The sequence below is a fragment of the Anas acuta genome, chromosome 9, assembly GCF_963932015.1.
Source record: "Anas acuta chromosome 9, bAnaAcu1.1, whole genome shotgun sequence".
Lineage (NCBI taxonomy): Eukaryota > Metazoa > Chordata > Aves > Anseriformes > Anatidae > Anas > Anas acuta.
Genome location: NC_088987.1, coordinates 8,639,379 through 8,660,065, shown reverse-complemented (window position 1 = coordinate 8,660,065; position 20,687 = coordinate 8,639,379). Strand labels below are relative to the sequence as shown.

The following is a 20,687-nucleotide window of genomic DNA, read 5'->3' as shown; positions in this document are numbered from 1 at the left end:
CAGTGGGAAAATGGTTACTTTCTGCATTTTGGTTTTATTACATTGCCCTTTCAAATATCTGCATACTCAAACTGGTGATCCCACTTGACCTTGCACGCTCTAAAAGCCACACTGACAGGACACTTTCACCAAGAGCAGATTTGCAAAACAAATGTGCTTGCTACTTCTGTTAGTTTTACTGTTCAAAGTGTAAAATCCTCTACCACCTCTGATTTATGTATTGCAGAATATCCTTAGCTCTCTTAGTGTTTAATGGTAAACTACATAAATGCTGCCATCTTGTGTTTAAAGACAAACATGCTGAAAATTTTGTTTAATCTGTATATCAATAATACTGCCACTATTACAACTGATGGCTTGGGTGTTCCTGGGGAAAAGTGTGGTCCATTTGCTATTTAAATAGAGTAGAATAAATCAGCCAGAAGGGACGTACAAAATAATCTAGTCCAACTGCCTGACCACATCAGGGCTAACCAAGAGTTGGAGCGTGTTATTAAGATCCCAATCCACATGCTTGCACAGACAAGCCTGGGGCATTGACTACCTCTCCAGGAAGCCTGTTCCAGTGTTTGACCACCCTCTTGGTAAAGACATTTTCCCTAATGTCCTGTCAGACCCCCCTGGTGCAGCTTTGTGCCATTCCCATGCACCTTGTCCTTGGTGATCAGGGAGCAGAGACCGGTGCCTGTCTCTGCACGTCCCCTCCTTGGGATGTGGCAGAGAGCAGTGAGGTTGGCTCCCAGCCTCCTCTCCAGAGAAGACAACCCAAGTGTCCTCAGCCTCCCCACACAGCTGTGCACTGCAGCCCTTCTACCAGCTTTGCTGCCCTCCTCTGGATGCTTTCAGGGACAATATTCGGGGTGAGGCCACACCAACGCTAAGCACAGCCAGAGAATCGCCTCTTTAGGCCGGCTGTACTGTGCTTCATGCACCGCAAGTGTGACTTGCCCTCCTGGCTGCCAGGGCAGCTGCTGGCTCTCACTGAGCCTGCTGCCACCAGCACCCCCAGGTCCCTTCCTGCTGAGCTGCTCTCCAGCCACTGCATCTCGCAGGCTGTGCCTGTGTCTGGCATTGCTCCATCCCATGCAGCACCTGGCGTTCGCTTTTGGTGAACATCAAGCCGTTAATACGGCTGTCCAATGTGCCAACATATCTAGATCCTCTGCAAGGCCTCTCCTTTCTCCAGAGAATCATTAGTAACTGTTAATACTTTGACTAAGTGCTACCGTTTTTTTCATTCCTCTACACAGCTAATTTTAATATCATGGTCATCTAAGAACTACACTGGAAATGTTCTATTGCAGTCTATCGGTATCACACTTTATCTGAACTTTTCTGTTAACCTGAGCTCTGTAAATCAGTGTGACTGCAGCAAGTGAGGTCACCTTGGTGATTCCAGCTTGTTTGCTCGCTGTGCTGTGAGTCTGCTAAACACGGACAGTAACAGACCCGGCTGCAGCTCGCTGTGCCCTGGAGCCACACAGGGAGGTTTAAGCCCTGCACCAGGTCGCCAGCCACAAGGTGATGCCTGAGTGAGAGGTGGGGGCAAGAGGTGCCCCTTGTGCATTGTCTGTGGGGGCGGGACGTGTCTCACCCCTCTTTTCCACACAAATTGCTCAGTTTTGAGCCTGGTGGTCCTGCCTGGACACAGGGACGCTGTGGTGGCAGGGAATCCCCGTGCCCTTCCCAGCCACCCCTCCTGTGTCACCACAACGCGGGGCAGCCCCTGGTGCAGGCACACAGCTCAGAGCCCGGGCGTTCCTAAACGAACCCAAGCCTCCTCCTGCCGCCTGCTTCACCTCACATTTATCCCAGCTTTATTCCGCCACTTTATTGCCCACTTTCTCTGCCGCCTCCCCCAGGTTTTTCCTCCGCGAGCGAGCCCCACAAGCCGCCCATCGCCTCAGCGAGCGCTCGGCGGCCCCTTCTGGGCGCCTCCCTCGGTGACCTCCGTCCTCCGGCTCCCCGCCCCGCCGGCCCCTCCTCGCCACCGCCCGCCTCAGCGGCAGCCACTCGGGGCCGGGCTGGCGCGCACACCCCCGCCCCGCCGGCCTCCGCGCTCGCCAACATGGCGCTGGTGCGGGGCCGCCGCTGCCTCTGGGCGCTGCAGCGTCAGTGAGTGCGGGCCGGGGCGGGCGGCGCGCGGCTCCCTCAGGCGGCGGCGCTCCCGCCCGGTTTCCCTCCTTCATCTCCTCCATCTCCTTCTCCTCCTTCTCCTCCCGGCCGTTAGCGGCTGCCGGCGGGGCGGGCGGCGGTTGGGGCTGGCGGAGGCGTCGCGGAGCCCAGGGGGCAGGGAGGAGGCGGGGAGGGGGCTCTGCGCCTTGGGAGGGGTACAGGAACCCCAGCTTCTGCTGTGGAAAAAAAAAAGCCCCCCCCAAAACAAACAAACCCAACAACCTCAAATTTAGCTTTAGCAACTGGTGTGGATTCCGTCAAACTGTCCTGGGCATTTGGGATTTGATACCTGTCATTGACTCCCCCATTGTAGCCACCCCTGTGCTGTCCATAGGGGCAGAAGGAGCTGGTGACGATGACAGCTGTCTGTTAAAAGTTCAGGAAGCCATGTCCCAAGTTGCTGTCAAGGACGTCTTGCATCTATCTTTTTGTCCAGTATCATTTAAGAATTATTGGACTTGATCCAAGATTCCAAAATTGACCTATGTGTCAATTAAAACTGCTTCAAGAGTTCGCTTCAGCAGTTTCTTCCAGCCACTTAGTCGTCAATACCTGGTTTCTTTAGAGCTTTCAGTAATATTTGAGATTTAACTTTCCATTTCTGAAATGAAATTCAGATAGAAGAGTAGAACTCTATTCACAGGTAGAAGAGTTCTGTTATCAGTTTTCAAACTCTTCTTTCTTGACACCTTTCACATTCAGCTTTTGTGCCTTCTGTCTCTATAAACAACTATTGCCTGTGCAAGATTTTCTGTTTTGTGGTTATTTGTGTCTTCTTTCCCAAATACTTAACGTTGCCAACTCTGTATGAAGTGCCACACTCTGTTTTGTCCACCAAAGGACTTAGGGTAACCCACAGTAACTCTTCCACATTGAATGCTGCTCAGAAAGCGAGGGGGCAGTTTGTTGTTCCTGTTGTGTCTAAGGGGAAACCCTTCTACACAGAGATCTGATGAAGTTTGTCCACCCTTCCTTAGCATGTTGTGCTTGATTATGTTCTGTGTAAATAGTTATATAAGAAGCTTCAGAGTTGGGTTGATGCTGTCTTTGCACCTGAAACTAGAAGCAGCTTCTTTATGCATTTCTGTAACTATTCTGTTTTGTTTCTGATTGTACAGGCAATGGAACCCAGCACAAAGACTTGTGAAATGTGTCTCCTCGACAGTAGGTATGTAATATGCTTTCTTTAGCTGCAAGGTTCAATTGCTTGTGTAACATGAATGGTTTTACAATTAGTGTTAGATTCAACTTACATGAAAATTACATTTTCTGTGACGTTTTCCTCTGAGACCTTTTCTGATATAGTTTGCAAAGTCAGTGTGAGAATTGTTTTTTAGGCATGTTAGTATTTAAGCAACATAAGAAAGAAAATAGTAAAATTTAGCAAGGTGATTTAAATGAACCCTGTTGTCATGAATAAACACTAAATGGTGAAAAAGAAATCAGAATTCTAAAATTGCTTTATTTCCAGCATTGTTTTTAATTATATATTTATTTTTAAAATTGCTTACTGTGCTTCATCCTTGTAAACAGGAGGTCACAACATAGGGAAGATTCTTATTGCAAACCGAGGAGAAATTGCATGCAGAGTGATGCGAACAGCGAAGAAAATGGGTGTGAAGTCTGTAGCAGTTTACAGTGAAGCAGACAAGAATTCCATGCATGTAGCAATGGTGAAGTATATTCATTATGTTTGTGACTGATTCTGCAAACGCTTCTGTATGGAACTAACATTCATTCAAAATGGTAGTTCTCCAAGTTTCTCCCATTTGAGGCCCTTTATGAAGAAAGGCGGTGATTTAAACTGTTGCATGCTAGGAGTCTGATTAACAATAAAATGAGCTGAGAAATTTGAAGTTAAAACAGCTTTTTATTGTTTAATAAACGATCTGTGTCATATCTATTTTTTCTGTAACAGGCAGATGAAGCATATTGCATTGGTCCTGCACCCTCACAGCAGAGTTACTTGGCCATGGAGAAAATCATAAAGGTGGCCAAGGCCTCAGCAGTAGAGGTATGTTGATCATGACCTTAAATCTTTGGATACCTGCCTGCTCTTCAGTTTTTCGTATTTATACGTGATATTTGCATCTTGTGCTTCCTTAGCAGTATACTGAAGTTTCAGGGTTTTCTAAGCTAAACTAATATAAAAATAGGCTGGTAACATTATTCTATTTTAGGCTATTCATCCAGGTTATGGTTTCCTCTCAGAAAACACAGAGTTTGCAGAGTTGTGCAAGCAAGAGGGAATCATCTTCATAGGTCCGCCTTCATCTGCTATCAGAGATATGGGTATTAAGAGGTATCTATTTCTGATTTGTTACTTGGTTATGCAATCTACAGTTTGACAAGGCTAATTTTGTTACTAAAGGATCAGTTGCTGCATTTTTTTTATTCCTTCAGTTTTCATTGTCTTATTCTTACTGCTATCCTCAGAGGAATAAGCTCCAAATTTGCTATTGTGGGATTCCTATAGACATAGGAATTGTTCAGTTATTGGGATTTTAATAATTAAATACTTAACCGATTCTAGTTTTCCAGAACTGGGACCTTGCAGTATTCTATAAGTAAGAGTTCAGGAGTCAGGTTGTATCTCTTGCATACTGATCCTGAATGAATCGAAATGGTGGTGGTGGGAGAAACAAAACTCCCTATCATTAGAGGTTATTGTGGCTGATGTAAAATGGGGTTATAAATTTTATTCATCACAGAGAATCTTATTCTTAGTTACTTACCCTGGAAACATTTCTTTGGTCAATAAAGTATAAATCTAGGATATGTTAGTAATGTTACTACTAACACACAAACTGTGCAATATTAATTTCAGCAAATTAATTTTTTATCACTTGCTAATTACCTCTGTAATTTAACTAGTTTTGCATGCCTGTTTGAAGTAATTAATGTTATGCTCAAGTGTTTTATGTGGTGTGAATCCAGCCTGTATCATGAAAAGAGTTTTGTCTTTGTAGAACCTTAAATATTGTTTTAGTAAGGTATAGTGCGGTAATGCAAAAATAGTAGGTTTTGACTGCCATAACATGGGTCAAAAAATAAGAAAGAACAATAAGCCTGAATTGACCCCCACTTTTATCTGGAGAGATTGGAGAAAAAAATCCCTATTTGAAGCATTTGATTAATTACAGTAAAATGCTGTAGAACCCAATTCTGCAACCCGCACTGGTATCAGTGGAACTACTGTAAAGAGAATTAACATGGGTAACATATACAGGTTTGGAGCTTAAAAGTAAGAGAAAAATATTATTTTAATTCTAAATATAAAACTATTCTGTCAAAGCACTTCCAAAGCTATAATGTCTGCTGCTGGCGTTCCTGTTGTTGAAGGTTATCACGGAGAAGATCAATCAGATGAATGTCTAAAAGACCATGCCAAGAGAATAGGATATCCGGTAATGATTAAAGCTGTTCGTGGAGGTGGAGGAAAGGTAAAGGAGCTAATGCAGATCTGTTTGTCACAGTGTGAAGTTGTCATGCCTCAGTTTCTAGTTTATTCTAAAAGGAGTGTTTGAAAACACGTTGGAAAAAAAATTCAGTTAGAATTTATTAATAATGTCCAGTACAGCACAATGAAATCTTACTGTCATTCACTGTGAAGCCAGGCAGAAAATAAGTAGCTGGAGTAAACTGGGAGAGTTTTGTTTATTTCAGTGGATTTCCATAATTCACATAAGCAGAAAAATTGTTGTTCAGGTTTATCTGTGTGAAAGTAGGTGACACGAAATTGTTACCCAGTGATAGCCTCTGTGTCTTATTTTATTAACAGTTTTAAATGTTGAATAAAAACAATTAGAAATATACTTAACTATTTGGTGTCTAGACACTATTTAATGTATTGTGAATTCCCTGTTGAAATATGATTTTACTCTGAAATAATTATCTGCAAAAAACTGAATGACAGAATTCTTGTTACTTCTGTAATAGCTATAATTATTTTGTAATAAAATCAGGTTTTCTTTGCCAGTCTTTGATAATTTCTGTGATAGTTAAGAATCCAATTGGATTTGATATGCATGTATGTCAATGTATTGATAATATCTATTTATTGCACTTCTAGTGGCACTTTCAGTAGGATTTATAATAGGATTCGCTTATTGGAAGTTAGTTGATGAGCAATTTGTATTGTTATCATTAAGTGCATTTCTTGCTGTTTTAGTCATGAACCTGTTTGTATGTGTCAAGGATTTTTACTGTCTACTGTATTCTTAGACGTTCAGATATGTTTTTTTCTTTGTGTGTGTGGTATATTCTAGGGCATGAGAATTGCTCATTCAGAAAAGGAGTTTCTGGACCAACTAGAATCAGCAAGGAGAGAAGCAAAGAAGTCTTTCAATGATGATGCAATGCTGATTGAGAAATTTGTAGATAATCCAAGGTGAGAAACAGATGTTGTAATAAAAACAGCATAATATTTTACTGTTAAATAAACAGGTGTTTTAATAATACAGTGAAATTTCCATCTAGAAAGAATCACTTCATAATACTTCAACTACAGACTTGAGTAAAGATGTTGTGGTGTTTCTGCTGCCCTCAGATGCCCTAAACTAGTTATTTATTCTTCTTCTAACAGAGGAAGTGATAGCCTTAAAACAGAAGTGATAGTCTATAGCTTGTCCTGACCTGTGAAACTGAACCCATTTGTTTTTTCTTATGAACTTTTGACAGAAGTCTTTTTGATAATCTTGCGTTTTACATCTTTCTTGAAGCAGCACTGTAAAGAAAGCATTTATTAGAAAAAAAGTGGGGGCTTGCTTATGCTGTCAGCTAGACATCAGAAAATCTCATTAAATTCTTAGGGAATTTGCCAGCACTGGAGGATTTACATGAATGGTGACAAGATTTCCTTAATTTTATACAAAGAACAAAGTTCTGTCACCTAATAGTTGTCCTCTGAAATGGTATGTCAAAATAAATAGGGTTATTCTGGAGTCAGGGTTGATGCTTCTTTTGAAGTTATATCAAATTCTGAAATTTATAGGAAAATAAATAAAAATGAAGTATTTCTACTTTTATTGTAACATAATAATTAGTATAGAGGTAGCAGCCTTTAAATATATGTCATGTTCATTTTAACCAATGAGGTTTCATTATCTAGCTGGCATTTAGGATCCTATTTCATTTAGGACCCTCATTTCTACATTTTTGGCTATTCAAGAGCAGACACCTAAACCTGTAAGAAATGTTACTGAAAAGGACAGGACTGTGTACAAGTTCGAAGTCTGTGTGGGTGAAGTCAGTTGCAGGCTTGGGGATTCAGTGAAATACACAATAACATCTATTATTATGAAACAGGCACGTTGAAGTCCAAGTGTTTGGTGACCAGCATGGCAATGCGGTCTATTTGTTTGAAAGAGACTGCAGCGTGCAAAGAAGACATCAGAAGATCATTGAAGAGGCACCAGGGGTGAGAAGAAAGTTCTTATATTTTTCTATTTTTTAAAAAATGACATATTTTAAAGTAATTGCTAAGCCCCATCTGATTTATCAAACAGGGTAGTAATTTATTGGTAATTATCACCACCTGTTTTAATTTTCCTGTAGAAACTGTTCTACCTTAAAAAAAAAAAAAAAGATGTTTAGGAAAGTGATTCTCAGGAAAAAAAAAATAAATTTTACTTATCTATAAGGATTACAGCACAGTTTCTAGACGCTTCAAAGTATTCATGCATAGTAGGTTTAATATCACTAAAATTTATTTTATGTCTCACTGTTATTATTTACAGCCAGGAATTAATCCTCAAGTTCGAAAGAGACTTGGAGAAGCCGCTGTCAAAGCAGCTAAAGCAGTGAATTATGTAGGAGCAGGTAGGTCTGGAGGTGTGGATGCCCCAGCAATACCCTTTTACCTTATTAAGTCTCTGAATCTCAGGGCAAATGACATTTGATTGTTTTAGTGTACAACACGTCAGGTATTTTTTTGAGGTGGAAGCAAGTAATAGTTAATTCTCACATAGTTATAAATTTATATGAGCATACCTGGTCTGTGCATAAGACCAGTGGCAGCAGAATAGAAAGAAAAATAATTTCAGAGCAGATGTTTCAATCAACAAGATTGTTTTTGGAAGGCGAGCATTGTGAATGTTAGTAAGTTTAAGCAAGGCAAAGGAAAATAATTTATCTTTCAGCTTAAAAAGAATAAAACCTTCTCCTCAAACAGTAAAGACTTTTTTAAAAGAACAAACAAACAACACTGTCTATAAAATCCATAGTATTTTCCAAATGAAAAATTACCTGCTAAAATTATTTGTCACTTCTTCTGTTTTCCCATTGCCTTGTTTGGATGCTTATTTAGAAAAAAAATAATGCATGCCCTCTGCTTACACATAGTGCTTTCAGCAGTCTTGATGTACTTTTTTAGACCTCTAATGAGATGTAGCTGTACGGCTGAAGGAGGAGAATGGTCACTAAATGGCACAGAATATGTAAATACGCAAGGAAACAACTCTCTTGTTTTCAGACCTGAGCTGTGTCACCCATAAAGATAATTCACATACAATTTAATGAGATTCATTGCATCTGTTTTAGAAATAATAGTCTTGTTGTGGCATAAATCAGTTATGTGTCTTAGATATCTGTCCTGAGAAAGCCTCATGAAACGTCCATTTTTTATTAAATACTTCAGGAACAGTGGAGTTTATTATGGACTCCCAGCATAACTTTTACTTCATGGAGATGAATACCAGACTGCAAGTAGAGCACCCTGTTACAGAGATGATCACTGGAACAGACTTGGTGGAGTGGCAGCTAAGGGTAAGTGATAATTGATTTCGGATGTAGAGTCCCTCTTCTCTGCTGAGTAGCGCTCTTTGGTATTGCCTATGAGAAACCAGATTGATTTTCAGGTACTTATGTCTCGTTCCACTAGTAGGGTAGAATTTTCTTTGTTGTGGAGAAACATCTCTAATTACGCTGATTGTAGAGTATTCTGTGGTTGCTCTCAATTCCAACAAATTCTTCCAATTTTGGAGAGAAAAACTTTCTCTCCATATATTTAGTGAAACTATAGAGGATGTGGAAAGTGGGACGATTAGGGTCCTGACCTTTCTCTTGCCATGATGAACAATTTCTTAAACTCTACTTTAAAGGTATCTCTGGCCCCAAATCATACTTTGATCAGGCCATGGAAGGAAGACTCTTCACAAAAACATGTCTGGTGTTCTGCCAGTGTAGTCGCATTCTAAAATAAATGTATAGTTACGTGGGCTGGAAACAGACTATTTCCTCACACACCCAGCATGCAGAGAGATTACTCACACATTTGAACAGGAAGTTTTGGACCTTAGGGAACTGGAAATTAAGAAAAATAATTCTATGTAGATAAATCAAAAAGTGAGGACAGCAGCACACATTGAGCTTAAATAGATAGGATGGTGGAGTGTTTCATGTAAGCAGAAAGAAAAATAAAATGCCAAATGTGGATGCAAAAAAGGAGGCTTTTGGCTTGCTGATCTAGGAGTGGAAGCTGAGCATTGAGGGCTGAGTTGGAGCAGAGGTCAAACAACACTAAGAAGAGAGAAGGTGAAGAAGTTTAGTGATCTTTGCATGCAAGTCAGAAGACAGAAAATGTCTGTCAAAACTTTGAGAGAGATTTTTTTTTTTGAATCTGTGTAGCACTGTTTGAGGACTAAGTCGTGTTGGGTTGCCTCTGCTAAAAGCCATAGTTTGGTGAGCATGGGAAACCCCCAGTGCTTCAAATGAAGAAAAAATGTTGTTCAAGATTTTTAATAGGAACTGGTGTTTCCACTTGTAGATGGAGTTTGTGTTGCTTCTTGGTGAAGTGTCTCCTCTCTGTTGAACTGCAGCAGGTTTATTATTTTGCCCCTAAAAGCTGTTTTTTTTTTCAGTCTCAAACTAGCATGTTATTGGTGTTGTTGGTATTCCTGCATTTGTAATGAAAATTCCTTTGAGGAATAAAATGATATTTTCTTGCCTATTAAAGATTTTGTAAATTCGTAGAAATTACCCTAGAGAAACAATCATTTACATGTACAAGTCCCTCGGAATACAAAAGAATCAGCAGTATATGCCAGCAGTGTTGGCTGCCAGTAATCCATTTTATCGTCTGCTTTTAGAGCAGTTTTTCTCTCTAATAACATCTTGGTTGATCAACCTTTAACTTAAGCATTTAATTATTTTTGACATAACGAATTGGAAAAAAAAAAAGACTATTTTTCCATTATGTTTAAGCTGTGTGAAATACTATGAGGTCGATTTACAGTAATAATTCAAAATCCTTTGACTAGTGACTCAGAAAAAAGGAAGGAGTAAGTTCAGAATTAGCCATTTATGATTTAACACTTTTTTCTTCCTTGCCCTTTTTAAACGTGCTTTAATTGTTCATGTTTGGAAGAGGGATATTTAACCTTTTCATACATCGACACTCCAGAATATTGATCCTGCATTAAACACTTTTCAGGTTGCAGCTGGAGAGAAGATTCCCCTAAAGCAGGAAGAGATTCTGCTCCGAGGCCATGCGTTTGAAGCTAGAATATATGCTGAAGACCCTAATAATAACTTCATGCCAGGGGCTGGGCCATTGTTGCACTTGTCCACCCCACCACCTGATAGTTTCACCCGGATAGAAACTGGAGTCAGACAAGGTAAAACTAAAGGCAGTGGTATAGTTAGAAATATTTAACATCAAAAGCTTTTCATTATAAACATTTCCTGCTTTGGCCTAAATAAATTTGTCCCACAGGGTGTTGTTAAATACCAATCTCCACAGAATTATTCTCCTCATGCTTGTGCGTGTACAATCACTGGGTATTTTATTTACCTCTTTATTTTATCTTTATACAAATTATTGTCTGCTGGATTATGCTGATTTTATTCTTATCACAATTTATTAGTCCTGCTAATTTGAATAATGTTACCTCTACAAAAGTCTGTCCTGAGGTTTTCCTTGGAACTGAAATGCCAGGTCACATCATTCAAGTTAATAAATATTCTTTAAGACCATAGAGAAATATGTCCATTACTTGTGTTAGAGAGTTTAATACCATATGCTATGCAGTATTATGTACGCCACCTTTCAGAAAATACGTTTGTAGTGTTCCAGAATTTTTTTCATATATTTTAGGTGATGAGGTTTCTGTTCATTATGACCCAATGATTGCAAAGTTAGTTGTTTGGGCTGAGGATCGTCAAGCAGCACTGAGAAAGTTGCGATACAGCTTGCATCAATATAACGTAAGTAGGAGGAACCCAGTGTGATTTTAAATCTTTTAACTAACTTGAAGCTAACAGCTTGAACACCTTGAGCTAACAGCATACAGATAAAAAACTGCAACAAAGCAAAAGTGTTTTTTTAGAGGAAGATTGGATGGCCACTGCCATTTCAGATTCATATGTAATAAAACGTAGCATTTGAATTAATTACATTTTGTTTGTAAATTTTGTACTTTGTTGGTGTTGTATAAAGAAAGTTTCATCTATGCATAAGTTGAGCAGAAAGCTGTGCATTCATAACTTCGTTTCAATTTGGCAATATGCTTCTTTTTCTTGACAGATTGTAGGATTAAGCACTAATATTGATTTCTTACTGAGCCTGTCAGAACACCCACAGTTTGAGGCTGGAAATGTGCACACTAATTTCATTCCTCAACACTATGATGAACTGTTTCCAGCCAAAAAGGCGACACGACATGAAGTTGTGTGTCAGGCAGCTCTGGGACTCATACTGAAAGAGAAAATGGCAACAGATGCTTTTAGAGATCAGTCAGGTGGTAAGGATCATTCTTCTTTTCTTTCGTTTTGTTTTGCTTGACTGGATGAGACAGTGCTGTGACCTCATGTGTAATTATTTAATTTGTGTACTCCCTTTTTGCCTTACTTTGTGCCTGCTCATGGTTCTGCATTACAGCATTTGTCAGATATTTATGCACTCGACAGACAATAACTTTTGTTGAGAGACAGATATTGAATGTATCACCACTGTAATGTAGAGACTACTTCCCTAGGCACTTCAGATAAGCGCCTGTCTGAAAGACCTTGGGATTCCTAATCTGTGTCACTGTGTCCTTTTTGCTCTTTACAAGCACAGTGAGTATCTGTCACCGTTAGTCCTACAGTTGGACCAAGGTCTTCAGAGATAAAGACTGACTGGCTAGACTTGGTAGAGGCAGAGGGGTTTAATGGGATGAAAAGGACTACGTGTTTTATGTAGATTATACAGCCTCTGTTTATTCAGTCTTGAAGTTTGAATGATGGATTGTCACCATATATTGCAGCGATTCCCTGATCTTTAATGTGCAGTATAAATATGTAAGTTTAATAGGACAGTGATATTTGTGGTGTAAGTTGTAAATGTTGTAAGTTTTGCCAAACTGTAATAAAAGTAACATGTCTGTGTGTTTTGTGTTTTAGATAAATTCTCACCATTTGCATCCAGCACTGGTAGAAGAATAAATATATGCTATACTAGAAAACTGTCTCTGCTGGATGGGGAAAATAGTAAGTGAATAAAAAAGTGGGTGTGGAGGAAGAGGTAATACTTGATAAAGTTATTTCAACTGGTGCTTGAAAATTCAGGTTAAGAAATAGCAGATGGAAGCAGTGTTGAGTTTTAAGCAATTGAAGCTGAGAAGGGAATTCACAAGGTTGTGTGTTTAATTATTAAATCTATGGCCTTAGTTCTTGAAGAAATAAAAAACAAATTCAAATGGCACTAATGATGTTCATCATTTAAATGAGTAAGGTTGAGATTTTGGAAGAACTGAGTGCTGTTTTGTTTGACTTGGCTTAGGTGTGATAGTGTTCAGCAGTTCTTCCCCCTCAAGGATCTGTTTCCTGTCCAGGTAACTTAATATAGAGATTTCAGAGCATAACTTCAGATGGTCAGCTTTGAAAGACAAATTGTCTAGAATTCAGTGTGAAATCTGCAGTGTCTGCTAAGCTAATCTGAAAATACTTGTTCTTCTCTTAGTATTGGTAGGTCTATTTTTTATCAAAAAGATTAAGTGTAGTTTATATGGTTTTATTCTCTAGATCCTACAATTATATCTACTTACATATATTTTCCTTTATTGAACAGTTGTGGATGTAGCTGTAAGTTACGGTAAAGAAGGATCATACACCATGCAGGTAAAGTAGACTTTTTTCAGATATTTCATTAGAATCAGTTTCTTAGAGACTTTTTTGGTATCAACTGTTATTAAAGTTGCTTGATGATTAGGAGTCTGTTTTTGGTTCACGTGCAGCAGTTGTTGTAGACTTCAGTATTTTAGCCTTGGAGTCATACTCACTCCTTTCTTGGAGTCATAATGGTTTTTATCTTGAATTTGGCGCCCCAAATGATTGCATGCTTGAGAATGCAGTCTCTCTGTAGATGAGTTTCTCATTTCTAATATTCAGAAAACGGAAATAATGAAAAGGAATCAGTGTTTATGAACTGCTGAAATTATATAGAGATCAGCATAGTATAAAAATAGTGAGAGAATTCTTGCACTTTCAGTTGTATATCCCCATGTCAGGTAATTCAAGGCTTTATACCCTTATTTTTTTTGCAGATATGAATATTGAAATAACCCACATCCCTCAAATAACCCTTAGGTTATTTTGAGTGTATCGATTACATAAGTAATACAGGAAAGCTTTTCCATTCTAGGCTTTTCCCATATAAGTAATGTCAGCAAAATATAAAGAGGGTGAAAAGGACATAAAGTGAGGCCTTTGTTGTGAGGTGAAGTGCTACTGTGGAGAATGTAGACTCCTAAGGAAGAATGCAGGTTGAGGTGGAAATGGGGGGAAGTTGGAGATAATGGTTGGAGAGGCAGAGCTGTGTGCCTCAGGAGCTGATCATGAAGAGGACAGTGCAACCAGTGCTACAAAACCTGCCCTGGGACCGATACCAAGAACACGTTGCTGGGCCAGGGAACTGGCAAGTGCTCATGGTGCTGCCCAGGATGTTGGTCTAACTTGCATCCCTGCTCAGGATACTCATCAAGCAAAGGATATTTTCTCGGGGATCAGTATCAGATAGGCAGTATCCATTCAATACGTGTGATAAGGTGGAAAATAGTTCAGTTGAAAATAGTGTGGGACTGTATAAATGTAGACTGAATTTTCTCTCTGCCTGTAACTTTATTGAAGAGTAGCAAGTCTCTGATTCCCAATATCATTCAGCAAGACTTGCAACTAAAAATATAAGTTAAACATAGCACACTTACATTCAAATTCTTACCGTCTTTTTATTCTGAAGCTGTGGCAGACAGCCAATTTCCATTGACCTAGATGAGAGGGTTACGTGCAAATAAATGACCTTTCCATTTGGTCTTTCTTTCGCTGTTTTGTTGTCTAATTAACACTGTTTCCTTTACTGATTTTCTCTGCTCTTTTATACATTTATGAAGAATGTGTCGATGATTTTCTATTAAAAATTTCCAAGAGTGAGAAACTTACTTTTGTAAAGCAAAGTGGAAACTTGTGAAATGAGGTGGTTAATATGGGTTTGAAGAAAAGTTAAGATGTTAGGACAAATTAAAAATACTGGGTCCAGATCCCATCACTAAACAGAAAATTCATTTTTGTTGTTGTTGTTCTTGAGAAATAACATACCTTTATATTTTGCTGACTGCTGTTCCATAGGTTATGATACAAACTGTCTTGGGGAGAGCGTATTATCTAGTCTGAGCTGACTGCAGTGGATACACAATACATTCTGTTAATCAAAAACTAAAGGATACATAAGATTTAAAAAGGTGATTAAAAATATATCCAGAATTATCTATGAAGAAACACAGGTTATGAATATATACTATGAACACTAACTTCCGCTTTATTATTTTAGTGTCTGTGAAGGGTTAGGATTTGTCCTTAAAAAGTGTTTATCTTTCAGATTGAAGATAAAATGTTTGTGGTTTCTGGAGAGATTCTCAATGAAGGTGATTCAGTTTACTTGAGATCTTCAGTAAATGGAACAGTGTGCAAGTCCAAATTGGTCATTTTGGACAACACCATTTATCTCTTCTTTCCGGTAAAGTACCTTTCATTTTTATAACAACTTTAAAGTTTTATACATGTAAATGAACAACATAAATTGCAATAGAATGTGGAAGAGAATCATAATTTAAATTTTTATATTGGCCCGTAATGCAGTGTCTTAGCAGCCTACCTACTCCTTATGCAAACAGCCTTTACTAATTTTCTAAAACTTCCTGTGCTGTTGCTGCATGAATAAGGAAGGTATGGATGTGGGACAAAGGTCCATGTAGAGCCTCGTTTTCACAGCTGTAGTTTCCTCCTCTCTGATCCTTCAGCAGCAACAGGCATGGATCTTGAGAACTTTGACATTGCAAAGCAGTCAGCATGCCCCCCATCCTTGTGACCTGGCTTCAGTAGTCTGCAACCCAAAACAATTGACCTATTTGCTTTTGCATAAAGCTGCGTCTGTCCTGTCCCCATATATCAGCACACGTACTAGTAGTATTACATTATGTTGTTAACTCATGTCATTGATTTTATTTTCTGTAGGAAGGTAGTGCTCAGATTGGCCTTCCTGTACCCAAGTACTTATCTGCAGTGAGCTCAGCAGGGACGCAAGGTGGTGCCGTAGCACCCATGACAGGCACAGTTGAAAAGGTAATTATAATAATATGGGTAGAAAAATTAATTTGACACTATTATGTCAAAGTTCACTCTTCCAGCAATGGTGCATGGTTCTGTGCTGCCAGGAAAGAATCAGGGCCAAAAATGTCAGTGCTGTGTGGCTCCTCCCAGTTAGATAAAGTCCTGTTTAGTCTGACTTTCCAGCAGCCACACAAGAGTCTTTTCAGTTTCTTTTTCTAGAGCTCAGGAAAGTATGAATATATAACTAATCCTACTGTTTGAATTTTTTGTTTGAATTTTTCCTTCATTGTAACTGTTTTCTAAGCCAGAGTTCCCTGAAATGCTATAGGCTGTTTGACCCGTTTCATCTAACCAAAGAAGGAGATGATAGATGTGCCTGTAAAAAAAACCAAACCAAACCAAACAAACAAACAAATATTAAGTTCTATTTTTAAGTTTGCTTTTTTTTTTCCTTTAACTCAGCAAGTCTTCCCTTTTCCACCATACAGAAAAATACAGAAAAGTTTCAGCAGAAGGGAGATTTCCAGGATACGTAATTTTAGTAGTTAGGGGATTCTGCTAGTGATTAAAAAAAAAAAAAAAAAAAAGACACGAACCCTTTGAGAGAGTGGAGCTCTAGAATCATGGAATATCCCAAGTTCTATGGGACCCACAAGGACCATTGAGCCCAACTCTTGGCTCCACAGTAGCAAGTGCTGTTGACATGCTTCTTAAACTTCGTCAGGCTTGGTGCTGTGACCACTGCATGGAGTTCAGGAAGCATTCTAAATCAGGGCTGCAGAAAAAATAGGTGGCTCCTGCAGTCTGCTCTCTGGATTTTGCAGAGTCTGGCTCCAGGAAGAGGTTCTGGACTTTGCATCTCAAAATAGAAGCTTCTTAAGCCCAGATGGAGTCGAATATACTTTGTCTCTTCTAGTGTTTCCTCTTTGAAACATAAATGGCTTCCTCATCAGCCTGTTGACTGGTATTGAACCTCTTTGTAAAACCTTTAACTCCCTTTGAGTATTATGTAGAGAACTCAAATACCCAATTCAACAATAATGAAGATATTATAAGGCTGTTCTGAAAAACCACAATTACTCAGTGGATTGTGCTAGCCAAGATTCAGCTGCTATTTTTTAATGGTGCAGATCAGACGTGCATGATTTTTTTTCCCAATTTGAATTGTAGGTGTTTGTGAAAGCAGGGGATGCGGTTCAAATTGGAGACCCTCTGATGGTTATGATTGCTATGAAAATGGAGGTGAGTAACATATAAAATGTTTTAATTACTGATAAAATAGAAATATGGTCATACACAAATGAGTTTTGATTGCATTAATGAAGTGTTGTGCGGATTGTTGCTTGTACTTTATATGCTGTAAAACAAGTGTTGCGTCAGACTAGATTTTAGGGGATTACATTTGTTGTTAATATTAACAAATGATGATTATATAATCTGTGGCACTCTGCAGATGTTTTAACATTTGCTTGGTTACCATGTCAGCCCTTTTCATCCCTCCCCCAAGAAGCTAACAATCGTTTTATTTCTAGCATGAAACCGTCTAGGTCTATTTCTTGCTCTCTCTCCATGATAAAAGTGTATTTATTCTAATGCCTGCAGTAACTTAATGCAGAAATTCAGCTATTGGTGACTTTGTAAATATGCCCAAGTTTTTGTTTGTACATTTTTTTATTATTTGCATAAAAGCTTTACCATGAGCATAAGAAAAATTCTTTCTAATTGTCTACATGGCATTCAGTGGACTAGTATTTTGGCCATTATATGTTGTTACATTGCTTGGCCGTGGCTAAAATTGCTTGAAGTATAGATTTTGTAACCTGAACTTTTTGGATTTGGATTTATTAATTTATTTTACACTTCAGTTTGTGGTAGCAGAACAAATATTGCTGAGAAAATTTGCTTTTCCCTTAACAATGCCCCTTTAGAAACTGCACTAAAATTACATGAAATGCAACATTGCACACCAAGTTACACCCTCAGATTATTTGAGATTGAATACTAAATATTTGTGCCTTTCCAGATGATACCTCAGACTGTTAGCTGAGTTGTCTTTTTTTTTCCTGCAGTGCTTTTCAAAGTGTAAAATTTCAGAAACATTATTTAAATGAATTCTTGCTTAATGTGAGGATTTAACATTGTTAGTAAACATTTTGATGTTAGACTAACCCTATGTAGAAAACTACCAAGAATCAAAACTTAAATTGAAAACTAACTTGATAAAATAACAAATGAACAAGTTTGGGGGTCAGTATGAAAACACACTGTTCCTTCACTGTCACTAATAGTCATGTTTGTATTTCAGCTTGATTTGCCTAAAATCTTTTCAGTAAATACCTGTCTTGAGGTACAAATAAATTTGGCTTTAGTAAATCTGTAGATTGGTCTTGGAACAAATCTAAAACTTCATTAGTATTTCTGCCTGCTATCTAGTGTAATAAAAAAAAAAAAAAGTATTAGTGAAGCATCATAATATTCAGCTATTTGTACTTCAAAATACAACATCATTTAGTATTTTTGTTCTTAGTATACTTATGAAAATATATATCGGTGAGGAAATAAAACTTGAAAAAGGGCTAGGATAACATTTTAAAAGAATGCTTAAAATAAATATAGAAGTGTCAGAGGAAGTAATGAAGTATGTCATGTTCTAATTGCTCCAAAGAGTAATATTAAGATTTTCTGGAGAGGGAAGGGAGAAAAAAAACGAACAAAAAACTACTACTCTGCTGGTTCACTATTGATCTGTTTCCATGCAGCATACCATAAGGGCTCCAAAGGCAGGAGTGATAAAAAAGGTTCATTTCCAAGAAGGTGCCCAGGCCAATAGACATGCTCCGCTAGTTGAATTCATGGATGAAGAGGCTGAATCAAAATAAAATTCAAGGAAGGTGCATTTTATTTTTTTTACTTCGCTGATACTCTCTCAGGAGAAGTTTTATTCACATTTTCAGTAAAGTGTTTTGTATAACGGATCGAGGAATTGGTTTCCTCTGCACTCCCTGCATAGTTGTACTGTAAATTATGCTGATTTTACTGAAAGCTTGGATATTGCTATACTTTAATCGTGTATATAACTTGTGGACCTACATGATTGTTGTTCAGTGATTGTGGTTGCTTGTGAAAAGGCATTAGACTGGGAAAAGATATGGACTGCCTTAAGGATATGAGAGATTAGTAAGGACTGCATGTTATGGATAGCTAGGGTTCTTCTGCCTACTTTTTCATTCAAAGATGCCTATTTTCCCTGAGATGTGAGATTTTCTTCATTTGAAGGAAATCTGAAAGGTGATAATTATTTCACGAATGAATTTCTCTTGCAAAATTCCTGTTTGTGGCCTTGTCTTTTTGCCCAAATAGAGAATTGAGAATTATTTGTCACCAAGGATCCTTCTCGGTCATTTTTGGTGCATCTGTTTTCACATTTACCTCATGAGCAGTGAAAATTTGCATTTCAAAAATTATTTCAATATACTTTGAAATATGTGATAAAAAATAAAAATACGAAGTAATACATGCTACACTAATCAAAGTTGGAATGTGACTGCTTTCAAAAAATAATATTTGATCTTTAAACATGAAGCAGTAGCACAGAAAGATAATAAGCTTATTTAATGCTTGGAAATTGTGCCAAAATAAAATACTGACTTTAAAATCCTCATTACTTTTCTCATATTGTTCATGTTCAAATATGTTACTTACCGATGGAGTGAAGTACCAAGGTCTTTATAAAAAATGAAATGTAACTGAGAATAATACACCTTTTTGCATCTGTAGTGTTGCAAAAGAGAAAATGGGAAGGTTTTTGATATGTAAAGAAAATATTTCTCAGACAGCATACTGATGGTTTACCATTTTTTTTAACTTGTTTAAAAACTGTCTCAAAAACAGGAGAACAGAGAAGAAAAAAAAAACCCACAATGAAATGCTTTAACTGTTACAAACTTTTTACTTGCAAAATTCTGGTTAAAGTGAAGTTCTGCTGGTCATATGCACTTTTGTTACATTGATACTGCACAAAGGAACAAATAGGTGTTGCAGTGATCCCAAATGCCTATTTGTATCTGTGCAAATAAATCCTTATTTCAGAGTTAAAATACAATGTCTTGGGCAATTTTCTGCTCTGATTCTGTAACTGTGCAGCCTTGCCTGCAATGCAGACAAAAACTGTAAAAAGTGAAATGGGTCTAGACGGTCTGTATATTAAAAGCATAAGAATACTGCTTTTCAGTTTACCTCGTAATCCAGTGGCCACTTAAAAAAGTAAAATCAAATGATCGTCTTTGGAGAGGATTGCCATGGTGATTTTTATTTACCACCAAATAAAAATTAAGCTGGATTTGGAATGTTTGTTTTCATTTTTCTCAATTTTGTCTTTTCCTTGGTTGCTTATGGAGAAATGTTTATGTATTAGTCAGCTGTACACATATCATGTCCTCATACCTGAGAAACCTGCAGATGACATTTAGGAAGCAATAATTAATCTAGACAGTTGTGATGGGTTTCACCACAGGTAAGTTTTGTGACTTGTTTTTATCTAAAAATTCAATCTACATACAGAAATGTGAATTCAGTCCTGAACAGACACTCCAGATTTACTTTTTTTTTTTTTCCTGCTTGACATTGCTGTGTTTCTAGATTTGTTTTGCTACACTGAATCTGTAGCAGAACATTAAAACTCACAGCATGAGGTTGTCTGTCCACTCGGTCTGCCCTGCTTGCTTCATCCAGCCAATGAACAAGAGCGTGTTCGTCGGAAGCTGACAAAATGTCTTCCTTGGGAACGACAGCAGACAAATCATTTATCATTTTAACAGTTTTAATTTTCCCTCGCTTTTGAAAATTAGCTATTTTTTATATATATAGTTTTTTCACTGACTTTTGATTTTTCAAATATTGGTGGTGTTATTTATTTTAGAATTTATGCCCTT

General features: G+C 38.0%; 1 protein-coding gene across 1 annotated transcript; it reads left to right on the top strand.

Moving 5' to 3' along the window:
* Nucleotides 1–1,999: 1,999 nt before the first annotated feature.
* Nucleotides 2,000–20,095, top strand: MCCC1 (methylcrotonyl-CoA carboxylase subunit 1). The gene is made up of 19 exons (XM_068692022.1): nucleotides 2,000–2,115; nucleotides 3,294–3,343; nucleotides 3,709–3,848; nucleotides 4,094–4,189; nucleotides 4,356–4,477; nucleotides 5,471–5,618; nucleotides 6,444–6,565; nucleotides 7,483–7,594; nucleotides 7,914–7,995; nucleotides 8,813–8,940; nucleotides 10,607–10,790; nucleotides 11,270–11,379; nucleotides 11,699–11,915; nucleotides 12,556–12,642; nucleotides 13,223–13,272; nucleotides 15,026–15,163; nucleotides 15,661–15,768; nucleotides 16,927–16,998; nucleotides 18,516–20,095. Exons 1-19 carry the CDS (start codon nucleotides 2,069–2,071, stop codon nucleotides 18,633–18,635), a joined length of 2,133 nt encoding a protein of 710 aa, XP_068548123.1. The 5' UTR covers nucleotides 2,000–2,068; the 3' UTR covers nucleotides 18,636–20,095.
* The last annotated feature ends 592 nt before the right edge of the window (nucleotides 20,096–20,687 follow it).

Coding starts and splice junctions, on each gene's coding strand:
- MCCC1 (XM_068692022.1), top strand. CDS start 2,069: ATGGCGCTGGTGCGGGGCCGCCGCTGCCTCTGGGCGCTGCAGCGTCA. Junction 7,996..8,812: donor AGTGAATTATGTAGGAGCAG/GTAGGTCTGGAG, acceptor TAAATACTTCAG/GAACAGTGGAGTTTATTATG. Junction 13,273..15,025: donor AAGGATCATACACCATGCAG/GTAAAGTAGACT, acceptor TTTATCTTTCAG/ATTGAAGATAAAATGTTTGT.